The sequence below is a fragment of the Xiphophorus couchianus genome, chromosome 9 (assembly GCF_001444195.1).
Source record: "Xiphophorus couchianus chromosome 9, X_couchianus-1.0, whole genome shotgun sequence".
Taxonomy (NCBI): Eukaryota; Metazoa; Chordata; class Actinopteri; order Cyprinodontiformes; family Poeciliidae; genus Xiphophorus; species Xiphophorus couchianus.
In genome coordinates this window covers 8,053,096-8,071,110 of record NC_040236.1, presented here as the reverse complement: position 1 = coordinate 8,071,110, position 18,015 = coordinate 8,053,096, and the positions used below count along the sequence as shown (strand labels likewise).

Below are 18,015 nucleotides of genomic sequence, written 5' to 3'. Positions count from 1 at the left end.
TTGATGGGGAGGGGGGGGGGGGGGGGGGAGGGGTGTAAAAAGAGGTGGGGACTGGCTTTATGACTAATACCGTAATTGGCAGAAAAAGGTTCTCTACTCATAAATAGGAGCCATTATCCACTGAATTAGCAAAGTGGGAGACAAAATGATGCAGAGCCATTCAGTGATTTGCCGAGAAAGAAAGAGAACTGGTAAAGAGCACTTGTTATCTATCTTGCTACAAATAGGTAGCTCACAGCACATTTACCAGCAGCATCTGAAAAGAACACCTGGCAACTGTGTCAACTCCCCCAAAAAATAAAATGGAATAAGCTAGCTACATCTTCTTTTGTAAATTGGAAACCCCTAAAATTTATTATTTGCTGAAGATGTATATTCAAATATTTTCAAAGCTTTATTTTTCATTATTTGATTATTTAGTTTTTCCCTCTTAAAATAGTAACATAAAAATACATACTTTCTTTCACATATTTCAATAATAATCACTACAAAGGGCATCGTTTATCTCAAATTTTAGAATATTCATATTCTTGTTTAGCATATTTATATTGATGTCAAAACAATAAAGCTACTTTAACTAACATTGACCTTAACATACATTCTATCCCTTCTACAGATCTGTATGGAATATTTTTGAAGGTTTATTTGATTGGAAATCAGGCTTGCCTATTATTTTGCATTGGTATATTTAGGCAATGTTATGCACTTGAAGGCCATTTAATTTAGATTAAATTTAATGATTGTCTTCCAATCTAAAGACCTCATAGTGGCATAAAAGATATAACAGGAAGATATATATAAAAATATCATATTTAAAGTATATAAAAAGTACTATGACAAAAAACACATTATGAGGAAAAAAACACAAAGACATAGTAGCAAATTTAAAAGCTATTCACTGTTAAATAAAGTTTTTAAAAAAAGAATATTGGTAAAATACTAGAATAGAGATCGTCTCCAAATCACCAGCATGAGTCTATAGGGAAAAAAATGTAGTTTCAATTCCTATTTAAAACTTAATTAAAACTATTTTTAGCTATATTTTTGACAGAAATACCAGAAAATATTACATGTGAATTATTTTTCCCAATTTATTAATTTGGTGTCAGTTACCAATATTTAGAGGTTTTTTTTCATTGACTATCATATAAAAAATAGGTAAATAAACAGCATGTTTGGGTTGTATATTTATTTCAGAACTGCTATATCGTTCTCTTTTTTCAGTTTGCGTGCACACTTTAGAGGTTTACGTCAAGAGGAATACAAAAAAGACAGAAGAGCAGAAGGACAGACAGATTGATCAAGCCAAATGTGCATTCAAGTGAATGCATAATTAGACTTACACACACATGCGCATGCACACCCCTGCACGCCCGCACACACACACCCCTGCACGCACACGCACACCCTCTGGGCCTAAACAACCAAGCTCCATCAATCAGGACCAATTCTCACAGGCTGCCTGGACAAGTGCCATCACTATGGAAACCAAGCTTCAACACTAAACCAGTCTTGCTTTGTCTTGTTTGGAGGTTTTCACTGAGTCACTTCCAACAAAGACCAAATAAGCAGGGCAAAACTTGGCAAAAAAAAAGTCGGCTCAGTCTATTTTCAAATTCTGGTGAGAAAATACAAACTAAAATGAAATACACCTTCAGAGAACCATGTAAATAGATTTCAAAAGAAGGAAAACTAGCTTACCTTCTTCAGTTTGAGTAAATAAGTCAAATTTTGACAAAATAACTCACTGAATGCTCACACAAACTCTGTTGATTTAAATAAAAACAATATAGAAGATAGTCTACAAGAAAAAGATTTATTTCTGTGCAATTTGCAAATTTAAGACTTAACTGAATAGTTTATTTTCTAATCACAATATTTTAAAGAAGAATCAATTGGAATTTTCACTTTGGATAGCTGTGATTTGAATTATACTACCTAGACTGTGGAGCCTGATCCTTGACTTTCAACTGTTTTTTCCCTTCAATAGAATATTATTATGATGCTGAGATAAAGTGCAAATGTAACTTTAAGTTTATATTTCTTTTTCCTGTTGTTTCACATGGTATTATCATGGTGGAAGACCTACTTTAAAGTATACAGTGAACCCTTGCTAGATCGCAGTTCACCTTTCACGGTCTCGCTGCTTCACGGATTTGCATCGTGCATTGTGTTCTGCATTCTGATTGGCTAAACAGTCTCTCCGCTTCTCCTCTACTTGTGTGTCAATAACGTTGCGGATTAATATGTACACGTACTGTACGTAAAACAGCTTGCCAATTTCAAGAATCTTTTTGCCGGAAGAAAAAGGAGCGACAACAACTACCAATAACTACGTTCTCTCAAAAAAACACACCTGAACCGCGGGCTTTAGAAGAAAAAAACGCTACAGAGCGGAGTCAGGATGCAGCGGCTCAGTCAGAAGAGCAGTGAAATACACGTGAGTCACTATTTGTCCTACTGTACTTTGTATTTTATTTTCATAATCATTTTCTCCCGTTCTAATCCAATGACTCGGGTCGCGGTAGGGTGGTGCTGAACTCCGCAATTTAAAGCCTTCAGTTCGTAATGATGATTAAAATTATTATTTTACAGTACAGTAGTTATTTGTAAAAAAAAAAATGTTTATACAGTACTTTTATTTGTTAAACAAATGCTGGGGCCTGTAAAAAGGTTTTGTTCTTTGGTTTCAATGTATTATGGAGTATTTCATTGTATAATAATTGTAAAAAAAAAAAATAAAGGTTAGTACTTCATTTCGCCTATCACGGGTTCTTTTGGGAACGCAAACCCCGCGAAAAATGAGGGTTCACTGTATTAACACTTTCCAAAAATATTCTACAGGCAGGAATTGATATTTTATCAATTTTGGATTTTTCAAGGTTGGATTTTTAATTAGATGGTATAATATGTGAAGTTTACAAGAAAGCAAAGACAGTAAGCTTAGAAATATAGTGCTTTCTACAGGTAAGAATCAAATATTTAAGCATTTACACAACCTCTGGTTTAGAAGTTTGAAAGAAAAACATCAGAAGAAAGAGGGAAAAATATACAGTATGCCATAAATGTTGGCTGCACCAAAACAAGAAGATTAAACTTAGCGGGCCTGAAAAGGATTTGCAAAAAGGGAGGGGAAAGTCTGCAAAAACATCTTATGTGATGGTACACAGAGGTGAAAAATTTTGTCCAGTCGCATTACTGTCACATTGATGCTGCCTTTCTATAAAGAGTGACGCGCTTGTAATAGGCACAAATTGGTCCCACAGAAACCGCTGTTCAACACTTAAAAAACAAACAAAAAAAACTGCATAGGACATTAAGTATCCTCCAACCCACCGGAAATAAATACACTCAATTCCTGACAGAGAAGATGGAAATTAAACTTAAGAGTGTCTATCTGATATCAATAAGGACACAGAGCTTGTGGAGAGGTGAAACGGGAACAATTTTGTTACATTTAAAAGACTCACTTGAGGCAATTGACACTTGTTGGCTCATTAAATGAAGAGGGTGCCTCAAACTGCCAAAGGTGTTGTGGCCGAGATTAAAACAAATGACAAGGGGGAGAAAATGGAGAGCAAACAAACCTCTATGAAGCCACTAAGAGAACACACAAGATGAAACAGTGCATCAATTTTTATGCCTTTACATCCACCTGAACAGAAACTTTCTCCTTATGACCCTGGGAGAAATATTCATTTAAAATGCATCAACTGCCTATGTGATGTGTCGAACTGCTTTCAACAAGCAGATGAAGGAACACACAGCCTTCACACACTTCAATCACTTATTCAAACTGCCTGCAAACCACATAGACTGCTGGTATCTCTCCTCTTTTCTTAGCCTCTTTTTATTGACAGTAATTTTATGAATTATGCTGATAAATAGTTAAAGATGCAATCAAACTACAGACATAGATTATTGCATATACTGTATGTGTATATATATATATATATATATATATATATATATATATATATATATATATATATATATATATATATATATAAAAAATCTAACGCACCAAAAAAAAGAAACCATTTCAATTGTTACTGCTCTGATCTCAGTTGCCGGCCAGAAGTCTCTCACACAACACAACAGATTCTGACTCATGAGCCATCCAAAACAACGAAGTGACCTTCTGCTGGTAAAACTAGGAACAGAAAATAGAAAATGAATATAAATCTTCAGTTGTCAAAGCAACTAAGAAATGTCTTCCTTGTGGGTAGTTACTGATACTTTGTTGATACAAAAAAGTTCATTAGCAATGACTACTATTAAAACCTTGATTACAAAAAAACTAAACAAAAAAAACAGTAGGGTATGCAATTCTAATCAGATTATTTGACTGGCACCTATGTAGTCATTTTATAATAAGTCCAGAGGCACAATAAGGCAGCATCATTGTCATGCAAACCTGTATGATGATTTTATTGCAGATATTGTATGACTGAGAGAAAGATAATGCATCGGCTTATTTGCAAGTCAGAGAAAGTCAACAATATCGAACGAGTATCTGATGATTTAAAAAGATTTTTTGCACAGTTGAAAATCAAACTATTTCTATGGTCCAGAACTGAAAATACTAATGAATACAAGTCCAAACAGGCTATGTGAGTAAGAAATCCCTATGTGTCCCTTAATTAAAAATGTACCTGTTTTCTTCTCATTTTGAAAGAGTAACATAAAGCCCAGAACAAGAAAAACGAGCCCCACATGAGTCCGCAGGGTGCATATGAAATTGAAATTGACAGAATTTACTTGCCAGTGTTGGCTCAAACATAATTTGACTCAAAAAGATAAGAAGTGAGCCAAGCACAAAGAAGCAAAAAGAGAAACAAGGAGCTGAGCTATAAGAGTAAGAAACAGCTCCACTATGGGGTCTTCTTTTTTTATTCCAACTAGCAGATTCAAAGGAATATAAATAATTGAACACTTTCACCCCATCACTGTGAGTTCTGGCCAATTATTATTTCAAGTTATTTGCCAAGAATGCCACTGTGGAGAACTCCAAAAGGCTAAAAAAAAAAGAAAAAAAGAGAAAAGGGGGAAAAGGAGGATGAAATGCCACCACATAAATGGATAAATAAGGGATCCTATGTACAAAACCTCAAAAAAGACATTTATTCTGCAAAAGTAATCTCAAAATAGACAGACAGATACCATTAAGTGAACAATCCAGTGTTCACACAAGCCCTATCATGAATTATCTTCAATCACGTATTAAAGTCATCTATTATCATAGATATATGTGGGCTGCACAGTGGCGCAGTTGGTAGCACTGTTGCCTTGCAGCAAGAAGGTCCTGGGTTCGATTCCCGGCCGGGGTCTTTCTGCATGGAGTTTGCATGTTCTCCCTGTGCATGCGTGGGTTCTCTCCAGGTACTCTGGCTTCCTCCCATAGTCCAAAAACATGACTGTCAGGTCAATTGGTTTCTCTAAATTCTCCCTGGGTGTGAGTGTGTGAATGGTTGTTTGTCCTGTATGTCTCTGTGTTGCCCTGCGACAGACTGGCGACCTGTCCGGGGTGTACCCCGCCTCTCGCCCGGAACGTAGCTGGAGATAGACACCAGCAACCCTCCCGACCCCATTAGGGACAAGGGTGAACAGAAAATGGATGGATGGATGGATATTATCATTATATCTAAATCTTGGATTCTTGATACTAAAAAAGCATTTGAGCTTAAAAAAAAAAATCACAAACACTCAGCAGCAGCTTTATCAAGCATACCCATACATATGATTCCCAAACTCCCAAATAGGCCATATACACTGCAGCAACATTACATTTAGATGTAAGTGGTATGAAGAAAATAAATTTAGGTGCCTTTAAATGTGGCAAGATGCTCAGATTTACAGATAATCAGTGGCAGGTGTGCGCACAAAAATGTAATGTGGAAATCCCAGGTTAGAAGAAAATAAGCAAAAGACCACACACTGTGCCACTCTGGTCAGCTAAGAACAGAAAACTCAGACTAAGCAAAAAATTTAAATTTTAAAGTTGGAAAAACATTGCATGGTTCGATCAATCATATCAGCTGTGATACTCAGATGTTGGGGTCAGAAATTGGTGCACACACAATGAAAGCATCTCCCAACCTGCCTTATATTAGAGGCTCAGACTGGTTTAATGGTTTGAGACATATTTTCTTGGCACCCTTTGGGTTTATTGCAATCAAATGAGGCACTGTTTAAATGCTGCAGCCTACATGAGTTTTGTTGCTGTATAGCGACAGTGCCCCATCTTCTCAATGCTGTGCCAAAAGGAAAATGCACCATGTCACAATGCTCAGATAATTTCAACCTAGTTTCTTAAAATTGGATTTCAGACCATTAGAGTAGCATTAGAATGTCCAGAAGACTGATCTGCAAACATTGTGGGAAGCTGTCATTTTAATATGGATAAAAATCTCACAGATATGTTTCTGACCTCTTGCTAAAACTATGTCATGAAAAATTAAGGAAATTCTGAAGGCAACAGGAGGCCCAACCAAGAACTACCTGAAAACGTGGCCAAAAGTGTGTGTGTGCATTGATCAAATTACTACAATTTAAGCAGAGATTTTACTTGCAACAAGAATACATCAGATTGTGCCTCAGCCAACGCTGAAGGTTTATACCTTGATCAATATGTTGCAGTGAACCCTTGACAAAGCTGAGGTGACAGTTCACATAAGTATCTTTCAGAATTTGCACACACATGCATAAGCAGCCAAACACACGTGGTCCTGAATACAGATGTATGCAAACATGCAGATAAATATAGACTTGAACACAAGCTAGGCATTAATATACGGTAGTTGGAGACGCAGGATTTATTGAGCCATATTTCTTTCTCTTTTGATTAAAAAGTGTCTTCTTCTCACTATGATTTATGAGCGTAAATAAAAAGGATTGGAGGGCAGAGAGAGTCAGAGAGAGAAAGTGGAAGGGAGGGACGTGAGGGGAAGGAATGACATCATGTTTTCAGACGGGCTTTTCTGCAAAACGGTGGCATCCTTTCACTCCACCGAGTGGGAGTGAACACAATTGGACAAGTGCTCTACTGTGTGTGTGGGGGTGGCGTGGGGTGGAGTGTGCTTGTGTGTGTGTGGAGTGAATCCAAGCAAGATAAAGACAGGACCTATGTTAGTGTGTAGTGCCTGAAAGAGAGTGAAAAACAAACAAACAAAAATATATATATGTATATGCAAATATCATACAGAATGAGCAGGAGATTTAACAACAGCTGGAGCATGAAAAGATTGAGGAATAGTAAAAGAATAGTAAAAAATAAAAAAATAGGTTTTTACAGTTCTGACAAACATAAATGGGAGTTTGAATGGTAAGAGTAGGCCAAAAACTTTGTTACTGCATGGAAATTACATGAAAATGTGCTCAGTGGCCTCCATTACATCAAAAACCTTTGACATCTGCTCTTCTGTAATTTGAGATTTTCTTGAGCCACATAACCAAAACAAAGGTTTCAATTATACTACCAGACACTCAAACCACTAGGCAATCAAAGGCAGACATCTCTGTCAGAACATGATGACAAAAAATAAATAAATCAGGTGGTGTTCAAGTTATCATAAACCCTTGAGAAAAAACTGAATGCCAAAACTGAGATGAAGAAAAATACAGCCGAAGCATAAAAGGTTAAAAAAGCAATTTATGTCCCAAATTACATCCACAGACATAAATTACATCTAGTGACAAACACACACATTCTGATACCTATTATATATAAAAACATATATATACAGTATATTTATATACACACATATATATACCCATGAAGTCATGTGGGATGTACAAACAATGAAACCCAAGAAGAACCTCCCCACCTTTTTCCATTTCTTAGCAGAGCCTCATCTCTGTTTTGTCTCTTTAATGCTGCTCTAAGCCCATTTTAACAGGGAAATGGTGCAGAACAAATCCCAAGCAGGAGTTGACAAGATGGGATAAGAAACTACTGATGCACCCTTGTTACGAACATGAGAAGTTAGGGAGGTTAAATCAGTGAACAGTGAGAGATGCACAATGAATGAATGAGACAACTTTTGTACAGGGATTTTCTAATCAAGATTTTTTTGTCCCAATTGGGCAATTAAGATTAGATATTCACCAATGCCTATATAATACAACAGTCTCTTAGTAATTTTTCTCAATGGAAAATGACATTTCGTGCCAGTCTGAGCTAATGGAAATAAAAATGTATATCTTGTTCCAAGGCTGACCAGTACTGACACTGTCTTCAACAAATTCATATCTCATTCCTGTTAAAGATAACTTTATTTTTTGCAGATCATGAAGTGCTTGATTAGCAACTGTAACAGTGGACGAAAATCTGAATTTGTTAGGTTTTTATTATTTTTACATTAAGAAAAATTAACAAAAATGTAGAGTTTTTTGTTGTTGTTGTTTTACTTTGGTTATCAGTGAATTAATTAATCTTTTCAATTTCTGAAATTTCTACATTTTCCAATGAATAAAGTAGCACAGCCAGGCACACCAAGTACTTTAATAGATGGATAGATTATACAAGATAGCGCTTGAAAATGGTCAGTGTTGATGTTTTAAACATTTTGAATAAACTTGTATAAATTGTGTACTTAGTTACTTTCTTAGATTTGCACATAAACACTCTATATACATGTTTAAAGCAAAGCTGCATTTGTTTGGTATGCATGCATAATGAACAAAAAGGGCTGTAACAAAGATTTTTGGTATGAATTTGTGCATAGTTACACCACTAAGTGTTTACTCTCAATTTTATATGACTTATTGATAAGCCGGCTCATAACATAACTGCTTACAGATTAGTCAGGGACTCTACTTGGATCATTTATAAAAACATCTTCATTAGAACATTCCTACTTTCCAGTACATTAATGCTTTAGAATTGTCAGTATTAATAATATGTCCTCAAAGTAGTCCAAGAAACAATTTAATGTCCTTTCCACATAAAATGTTACTAAGGAAATTCAGTGTGCCTATTAACAATGTGAACTACTTGCCCCAAGTTTTATTTTAATGGAAGTTTGCAGCTAATATTAGAGGTTCTGTAGCCAATGAATCCATTAACATAAATAACTATAAACTGGTTTCAAAATGTGCTTAAAATACAACAAAAATATCCTCAGTCATCCTCTACTGTGTAGATATACAGGTTCATCACTGTAAACATACTAATGAGTTGGTCATACAAGCCACTTTTTAAAGCTTTACATGTGGTGTGGTTCCTTTCATTTTCCGATTCAAAACACTGACAAAGTCCTTGAACTGCTGCCCTTAACTGACGTCCCAATAACGGCTAAAAGGAGGATGACTAAAACCTATAGAGATTCTAAAGAAATTACAATTTTAAATGATTGACAAAACTAAAGTATCTTAGTCAGAGGCTATATCCATTATGAACCGGATCCATAAATGATAAAAATGGGAGTTTGGATGGTATCCAAATCTTGCTCAGCCTTATCCTTTGTGGAAAAAGGAACTACGAAACCAGGAAGTCATCCCCTTCACATAATAGCATATGCATTTTTGGAACTGATTCAATTCAAGCTTTAAGCTGTGAACTAGAAATGAGGCAAAAGGGCAACAACATTAAATAGTAAATGAAATAGACAATATTATTTTAGCATTCTGCAGACATTTAAATTGCATAATTTTATGTGTTTTTATTTGCATTTAAAAAGTATTTTGTAATTTATGTATGACACAAGTCTGGGTATTAATGGTGCAACTATGGCTGCTCACACAGTGCTAAAACACTTTGTGACAACTAAAACAACAACTGGGTGGAGACAGCTTTGACTTTCTCACACAGGTTAATAGCTGGTTGATGCAACACTTAATGTTCTTGAATAACTTCGAAGAAACCTCTGTACTATTAAAATCTACTTAACTGCATCTTGGAATTTAGCCTTTGTCGTTTATTAACCTCTGCAGAATTCTTTGCACTACACTTGAAGTTTGACAGCTCCCGCTACTTTTCCCCTCCGATGCAGCAGCTTTCTCTTTCCGATTTGAATTTTTTTACTTCAGAGTTGGGACTAAGAAATAAAACTGCATGCATTTCCCTGCTTTGTCCATACTTTTTCAAGTTACATTATCACAAAAAACTGAACCTCTCACCATATACAGAAAAAAATTATACAGTAAGTGCACTGAAGGTATACAGCACTTTTCTAGTCATACCAATCACTCAAAACACTTTGTCCTACAGCCACATTTACACTATCACACTCACAAACGTGCACATATTTATGCACCAATAAACAGATTTGAAGGCAACTTAGGGTTAAGTGACATTGACATGTGGTGGGAGGAAGCTGGAATCAAGCCCTCAACGTTTGGATTACAAGATGAATAGAATAGAATTACTTTATTCATCCCAACAGGGAAATTATTATTTTACTCTTTGTGTTGAGCCACAGCCACCCCCATATCCATGCACAGGTGAATTTGGAACTGAAAGTGGGACTCTTGCACCATATAAATCTAAATAGAAAAAGTTCACTATTCTTACCTTATGCATACACACAAGGTAGCTTTACTTAGAAAAACAAAAAGACCAGTGGTAGGACTCACTGAAAATTTTTAATCAAATTAATTGCAATTAATCACGTTGTAATTGAAAATCATATATTGTCAAAAAAGCAACATTTTCAATTCATAAACCATTTTTACTGCTAAATTATTTGATGAATAGACATATGAGCTCAGCAAAACATATATTTAATATTTTTAATCTGTTTTTGAGGTTATTCAACAATCAGATTAGGGTCAAGGGCTATTAGCCCTAATCAATGTTAAAGTGTTTCAGGACCCCCTGATCATTATGCTTCTTTATAAATGGACACTGACATTAGCATTGGGGACATTTGTGCTTGCTGTCTTGAACTGAGATGGTATTTTAGGCTTAAATAGCTTTGGTGATAGACCAACTTCTTTCTGCACAACTTGCACAAAACAAGTCTTTTCCAGTGTCCCATCAGATAATTTTTTTGAAGCAAAAATGAATCCCCAGTGGGCCATAAAAATTGACTTTGTCACCCACCACTGTTGCTTGCAGATCCAGCTTGTGCATCAGATTTATGTGCACACTAGAAACACAATACTTGGGAGCATTGTATAGAAAGAAGAAAAAGGCTATTAAATGCACAACAATTTGTAACGTGTCAAAATATATGTTATTAAGGTGTTAAAGTGCCAGCCGTAAAAAAGACCTTTAATTATTGTTCATCACAGCTGATCTTACAAGTTAATCTTACAACCCAAATAGTATTTACTTCAGTCTCAATGTTTTATGTCTTAGGTATTAAAAAGGTATTGCATGCAAAACAATAACATAGCTGAGTCTGATACTTACATGAGGCTTGAGAGCAGGTGAGCAGCAGTGATAGCAGCAGAGTGGTCACATGAAGCAACAGTGGCAAGGAGAGACGAGGAGCACCACTAGTGGCCATCTTGGCAGTGACTACAGTAGGGAAGAGGGGGCTGGAAGGGGCAGGATGGGACGAATCGATGACCTGGCCAGGGAGGCGAGGCCCCGACCGAGCAGGGATGGTCGGGGTCTTCACGCAAAACTGCTTGGCACTCTAGAAAGGGAGAGAAACATTTCTTTCAAAACCAAATGTACATGCATTGCCAACAACCTTAAAGGGAATATTTCATGAGAATAAACTGTTTTTAGTAGTCACTGTTATTAGAAATTCTCCAGAAACAAATTGCTGCACTTTGTTTTATGGTCTCATTTTTGAAAGGATCCTAGTAAATTCTAACTTAAGGCCATGACAAAATTAGTCAAACATACACTACTATTAAGTTCAGTAAATAATTCAGGACCTAGTAATTATAGGTGCTTGAATTTACTTTTTTATCCTCAATGACTCTTTGATTATGGTTTTATCACTTCACTGTATTTGTTTTAAAACATGTCAGGACCATTTTATTGTACCTCTAAAAATCAAGCACACTTCCACCAAATGGTTAAAGCTGTTTACTGTACAATATGCATCATTCTGGAACATCTGAAGACTATTAGCTTGAGGAATTTAGAGTTAAAAATACCATCTACGTCTTTGCCAAAAATGGCCTGTGACTCTGATAAACACACAGAACATAATATGCAACACTGTTCACAACCCTTCAATGCTGCTGACAGATAATTGGTAGTTAGGTCAAAAGAGGTCAGTGACACAACCACAAGCAAAAGTGTCACATCGCACAAACCTCTAACCTTTGCATTTTCCAACAAGCAGCTCCTCGTATCTCTTTATCAGCAGGGCAATCACTGTCCTGTCTTTTTTCACCACTTTAATCACCTGATCCTGTCAGTCTGTGCTTATCCAATTACACAAGCATCTGATGATATTCCAAGCAAGGTCTTTCCGCTTTGGTCAAAATGCAGTAAATCCCTCAATACAAATGAGAATTGGGGTCAAAACCCAACACAGTCGAGTTCTCTCATTGGTATGGCTGACAAAGCACAGAGCCTCCGATCGGTTATACAAACCCTTTAATTATAAATGAATACATTGAGTTCGGGGACATATCTGTTATAAGCTACAGATACTGTCAAATGTGCTGTATGGGGAAAACAAAAAGGCAAAAAATGTTACTGAACAGTTCATTTATCCCGATACCTCAATTCACTAAGTGAAACAAATTATTTAGATGAACTACACACAGCATATTTACACATTTAAAATGGCACATTTAAAATAAGAATATTATATTAGACAAACAAAAAATGCTTAAATGTGGAGTTATTGAAAAGGATGTTTAGGTTGTTTTTTTTTGGGGGGGGGGTTTCAAAAAGAAGTTTTTTTTTAAAAAATCTGAAAAAATAAAAAAGTCTCATGGGAATGCATATTCTAATTTACTGAATATGACAGTACAGCATCAGATTTTACATTGTAGAACAATGTAGCCTAACCTCTGATTATTTCTCAGAGGTGTCAAGTTTCTAACAAAACAACATATTTAGATTATTGCAGCTTTGTTTTTGATTGTGTTCTTCAAAGTGGCAGAAAACCACACCCAATTACAGTGCAACCAAACACCCTCGGAAGCAAGCATAAAAGTGTCCTATCCTCCTTCAAAAATTCTTATCCACTCTGTCTTTACATGGCACAAAAACACAGCAGACACATGCAGCTACAGGCACATGCAACCCACCAACACATACTGCGAAATCAATCCAAGGCAAAAACTCTATTCACCTTTGAGCACCCTCTTTTCACATATGCAATTTAAACGGAGCAATTTGAGAACACGTGACATGGGTACACTTACAAAACCACAAATCCGGGAAAAAGAGAAAAACAACAATAGATCTTTTAAGGCAAAATCATGACAACAAGGAGTGGGTGTTATTCAGAAGCTCTGCTCATCTTTCAATACAATACTACACACATGACCAACATGTGTGGGCTCTTTTGTGTGTGTTGCTTTTCTTTTTCTTGGCCTGGGGAGCAGGTGATGTCATTGGAGGAGAACACTGAAACTTTCATAAAGAGAATACAGGAGTATCAAATTGTCTAAGGGTCTTACGAATGATGCCCCTATTGTTCTGCCTGTAAACACTGCTGTAGGTAGAGGGAATTGTGCATGCCTGTAGGGAATTACTACATCTTTGCTCACAAGATGCCAAGGTTATGATTTATAGCTTCCCCCTCAGGGCATGGCCATCCTCACCTGTGGTTGCTATATAAACTGTGCAACACAATTATAAGAACTATTGTTGTTTAGCAGCCTCCTCACCGTACGTAACCTAAAGCCATGTGTGAGCTGCAGTTTATTGAAAAGGATGTTTAGGTTGTTTTTTTTTTTGGGCTTTCCTGGCGCATTGTATGCGCCAAGAAGAATTGCCAAGAAGGCAATTTTTGGCAAAGACCAGAACTGAAACCCACAATGTAACAATGAGTCCTGAAAGCACTTTAAAAATCTCCAAGCTATGAGCAGATATTATATAAGAAGGATAGACGCTTCCACTAATACCAGTGTGATCACCTCTACTTTTTTGTTTTGATCTTGGAACATCTAAAAGCTTCTTCTTGTCTGAATTTTATGCTCTATAGCTGAGCGTTCATGGCATAAAGACCAGCTAAGACAGGGTTAGACCATTAAGAACCTTAAAACCCAAAAGTAAAATCTTAAATATCAATGCTGTACTGACAGGAAACTAGTAGAGTTATGGAAGCTTAGTTTCCTAGTTTCTATTGAAAGTTGTAGTGCACTGTGAGTGATTAGCATTCTGTCAATGAAAGCCAAGAGCCTGGTCGATTGATGAACCCTAAGCTGCTTCCGCATTCATCTCAACAAAACAGCTAATGATCAACTTCTACTGATTTTAACACCACTTAGATGACAACTTGAACGACGACAACAGCAATAGGTTGCTTTGTTGTGGCAGAAAACAATTAATGTTTCACATGCAATCTCGGTGAAACTTGAAAATGGATAATGTCGCAATACACAATAAGAGGAAACCACTAAATGAATAAACTAGTGGTAACTGTAATATAACTTTCAGTCTTTGTCATGAAAGAAACTGAAGGCTAGATGGAGTTTTAAGAAATATATACCATTTTCTATGCAGTACCGTAATCCATCAAAGTACAGCTACAGAGGCTGATCACTGAGACGCATGTAGGTCGGAAACATTCCTCAGCCTAAAATATTAAAATGCTAAATTTGTTTTACCACATTCAACATACAAAATGAGTTAAACAAATGGAGATTAATCAAGTATGAAATGAATAAGGAGAAAGCACTCTTCAGCTGTAGATTAATGTGACCAAATGCATTTTTAAAGTTTAGATTGATTGCCCATGAATATATTTCACATATCAAGCTTTTAGTCCCTGTGAAAAATGTCTTCCACTCTAGATATTAACCCCATGCTTCAGTAATTACCGCCACAATTTTCAGTGATGGTGATGGCAGTCACCGGCTATCAGGGACTCTCACTTTGACATGGTCAATCTTTAAATTCAACTCCTTTCCTCATGTAATATTGATACTAATGCACTTGATTACAGAGAATGAGAAAGACGAAAGAGGAAAGTGGGGATGGGGAATTTGGACTATAAGCATGAAATGAGTGCAGAAGCAGTAGATATAATACTCATCCACATGCACATCACTATACGAGTTCAGTACATTTAACACACACGTGACAGGAAAAAGAAATGTAACCAGAAATAATCCGATTTTTCCATCCACCCAGGCACACCTTACTGTGCAAAAATTTGATTATTAAAAATGCACACAAAAAAAAATGTGAAGGCATTTATACTAAAGAAATCTTATTCACCAGAGGAGCTGCATTAAAAATTCCTTTTATGAGATGAGAAGTTTCACTTCTCATACAAGGTCAACAAGAGCACAGTTCTACTTAGTGTGATGATTAAATCTAATTATGTGATGTCTGCACTTAAAAAAATTATATTTAAAAATGTTCAACTAGTGCAAAACTGTTTAGACTTTGTAATAAATGTGTACATTTTTCAGAAATGTATAGATTTTAGGATATAACAGCCAAACTACTGAAATTAGGTTCCAGGAAGTTTGCAATGATCTATAGTCGGACATTCGTTCCACATAATGAGAAAATTTGAGTAAGAAGGGTCAACATATCGCACAATACTTAACTCTTCGTAAGTCATACCTTTTGTTAATTTTGTTTATTTCAATAAATTAGCCAAAATAGACACTACAAAGTTTTCCTCCAAAGTTTTAAGAGAAGAATAAAAAAAACAACAGCCTTCCTTAGACAGCATATATAGGTACATCAAATATTTTGAAGTTACAGATTTAGATCCTGCAACATTTTTCAGTATTTCTGTTGCTATTGCTTAAAGTCCTTTTAATTACATGACAGAGACTGTGCCAAGGTTTGATTCAGCTGATTGAACTCCATAGTAATGCAGCTTTGTCCCTCACATTATCAAACAATACCTTGGTCTAATTGAGATATTTCATAAAAAGACTAATATTTTCTCCCTGTAATTTTTAGGTGCTGGAACTGCTGTTTGTTTCTAGATTTAAAAAAAGGTCTAATTTTCAAGCAAATGCTACATTTTATATTGCCAACTCTAAAACTCCATCTGCTATTTATGCTTAGCCTTTAGCTACTTTCTCCGACTCTGCAGTCTTTCACATTAGATGATGTTTTTTTATGCGTCAGCCCCGAGTCATAGAGCTTTTACCACAACTAGTTTACAGCCTTTCATCAACTTCCCCCTCCCTTCCACAGAATGTGCAACGGGAAAATGTAAAAAGGATGTGTGCTGAGGTATACGTTTAGTGCAAGCTATGTTGTTTTGTGTATTTGTTTGGGCATCTCTGTCAAAGTCAAAGAAGAACAACAGCATAAGCACACATAGGTATGTCATCTATGACAACTATTTGATTTTCACTATGCTAAATTATTAATAATTCTGATTCTAAGAGTTAATAAGAAATTAAACCAACCACACATTTTCACCTTCAACACCTTCCTGAGACTTACAACTGCATTAGATTGTTACTCATTTACAGAAAACTGTAGTGACGTTTGTCTCTATGCTTTGCCTTGATCAGTCTTTCCATTCTCTTGTTCTTCCCTCTTCTCTCTCACGCTCATTCATACTAATATACTTGCATTGTAGATGTTTGGTGGGAAATCCCATGAATTTGCATGGAACTGCAAAACTATTATGCAAATAATCTAATGTATTTTCTCTGTCCCAGCTACACTGTTCTGCAATCCCTTTTGTAATATGATGCAGATGTCATTAACAGCCTCTTTGGGAAGGTTCACTGGAAGAAGAAACCTTCATTATAGGAAAATATATGACACATTATGTTTTCTGTACTTTCAACATTTTATGCAACAGGTCTTTGTCTGACACAACCTAGAGCAAGAGCATAACATCAACTTAAATAACATATTAACTTATTTGGTTACAGTCAGATTTTAAAACACAGAAAATCCTATTTTTTCCAGTCTGTTAGCATACCATGGGTAAGTTCTGTCAGGTCTGGCTAACAACATTCTTGTGGGTGGACGTTATTACTGCAGGAAAAAAAATTAAATGTTCGCTATTTTCAGTGTTAATGAAATCAGAGGAAGCACAAATGTAACAAGTAGAACAGTGTGTTTTCAACATGTTCAAACTGCAAAAGAGCAAGACATCTATCAAGTAACAAGTAAAGTAAGCATCAAGTAAAGTTGCTCTGTTTATTCGTCTGATCATTTAAAATATGCTTCTTGTAGATGGTGCTGGATTTGGAAATTTGTATTTGTATAATCTCAGGGTCATGTCTTCTTATGTCTACTTAAAAATTATTCAGACCTGTGGAATATTGATATATGGAAATGTCCATAAACAGTAGATATGTTTACTGTGAAAATGTTTTGTTTTTTTCAAAAACAGACGGCTGTTTGCATTGGATGGGCGTACATCACTGCTTTGGCCTCATTAAGAGATTGCAGATTGCCCTGCCCTGGCAACCCTTCCTTGGTGTTCTTTCCCAGGGGCTTTTGCCCTCAACTGTTCAATTTTCCCAAACCAACAAATAACGCCCAACACATCCAATACATCTTGTATCTGCCATCTGCTGTCCCTCTGGGACAACCGTAACCTTTTTCATTGATCTAAAGAACATTTTGTTCTTTGTCAAGAAAACCTGAGCTCATCCCACTTCCCCATGCTGGAGATTTAAGTTTAACAGTAATAATAAATAAAGTTATCTTTAAAATGAATCACTCAAGTGACATCTAGGCCCAACAGTAGACTTGAATGTCAATAAAATAAATCTGGTTGTGTGTGTGTTGTTTTTGTCTCCTGCAAACTTTGCTTTTATTCTATGTCTTTTTTCTATCTAATCATAAGAAATCATACTCAGACATGAAGAGCAGATAAATGAGACAGGAAGAGCAGATTTCCTGGAAAAAGAGGAAGTAAGTTTCCAGCCTGCAGATTTATAAAAATAGTTGAGACTATTCCTTATTTTAAAGCATGAAAGTTTTAAAGAATG

The 18,015-nt window shown here is 36.0% G+C and overlaps 1 protein-coding gene across 16 annotated transcripts in view; it reads right to left on the bottom strand.

The window, feature by feature from the left end:
* The window catches only part of ptprsa (protein tyrosine phosphatase receptor type Sa), a 254,745-nt gene that overhangs the window by 124,080 nt on the left and 112,650 nt on the right, over nt 1-18,015 (bottom strand). For all 16 annotated transcript variants that reach the window (XM_028028092.1, XM_028028091.1, XM_028028093.1 and 13 more), the window contains one exon: nt 11,357-11,585. In XM_028028092.1, the coding sequence (XP_027883893.1) occupies nt 11,357-11,453 (97 nt within the window). In that variant the 5' untranslated portion in view covers nt 11,454-11,585. The remainder of the gene's footprint in view (nt 1-11,356; nt 11,586-18,015) is intronic.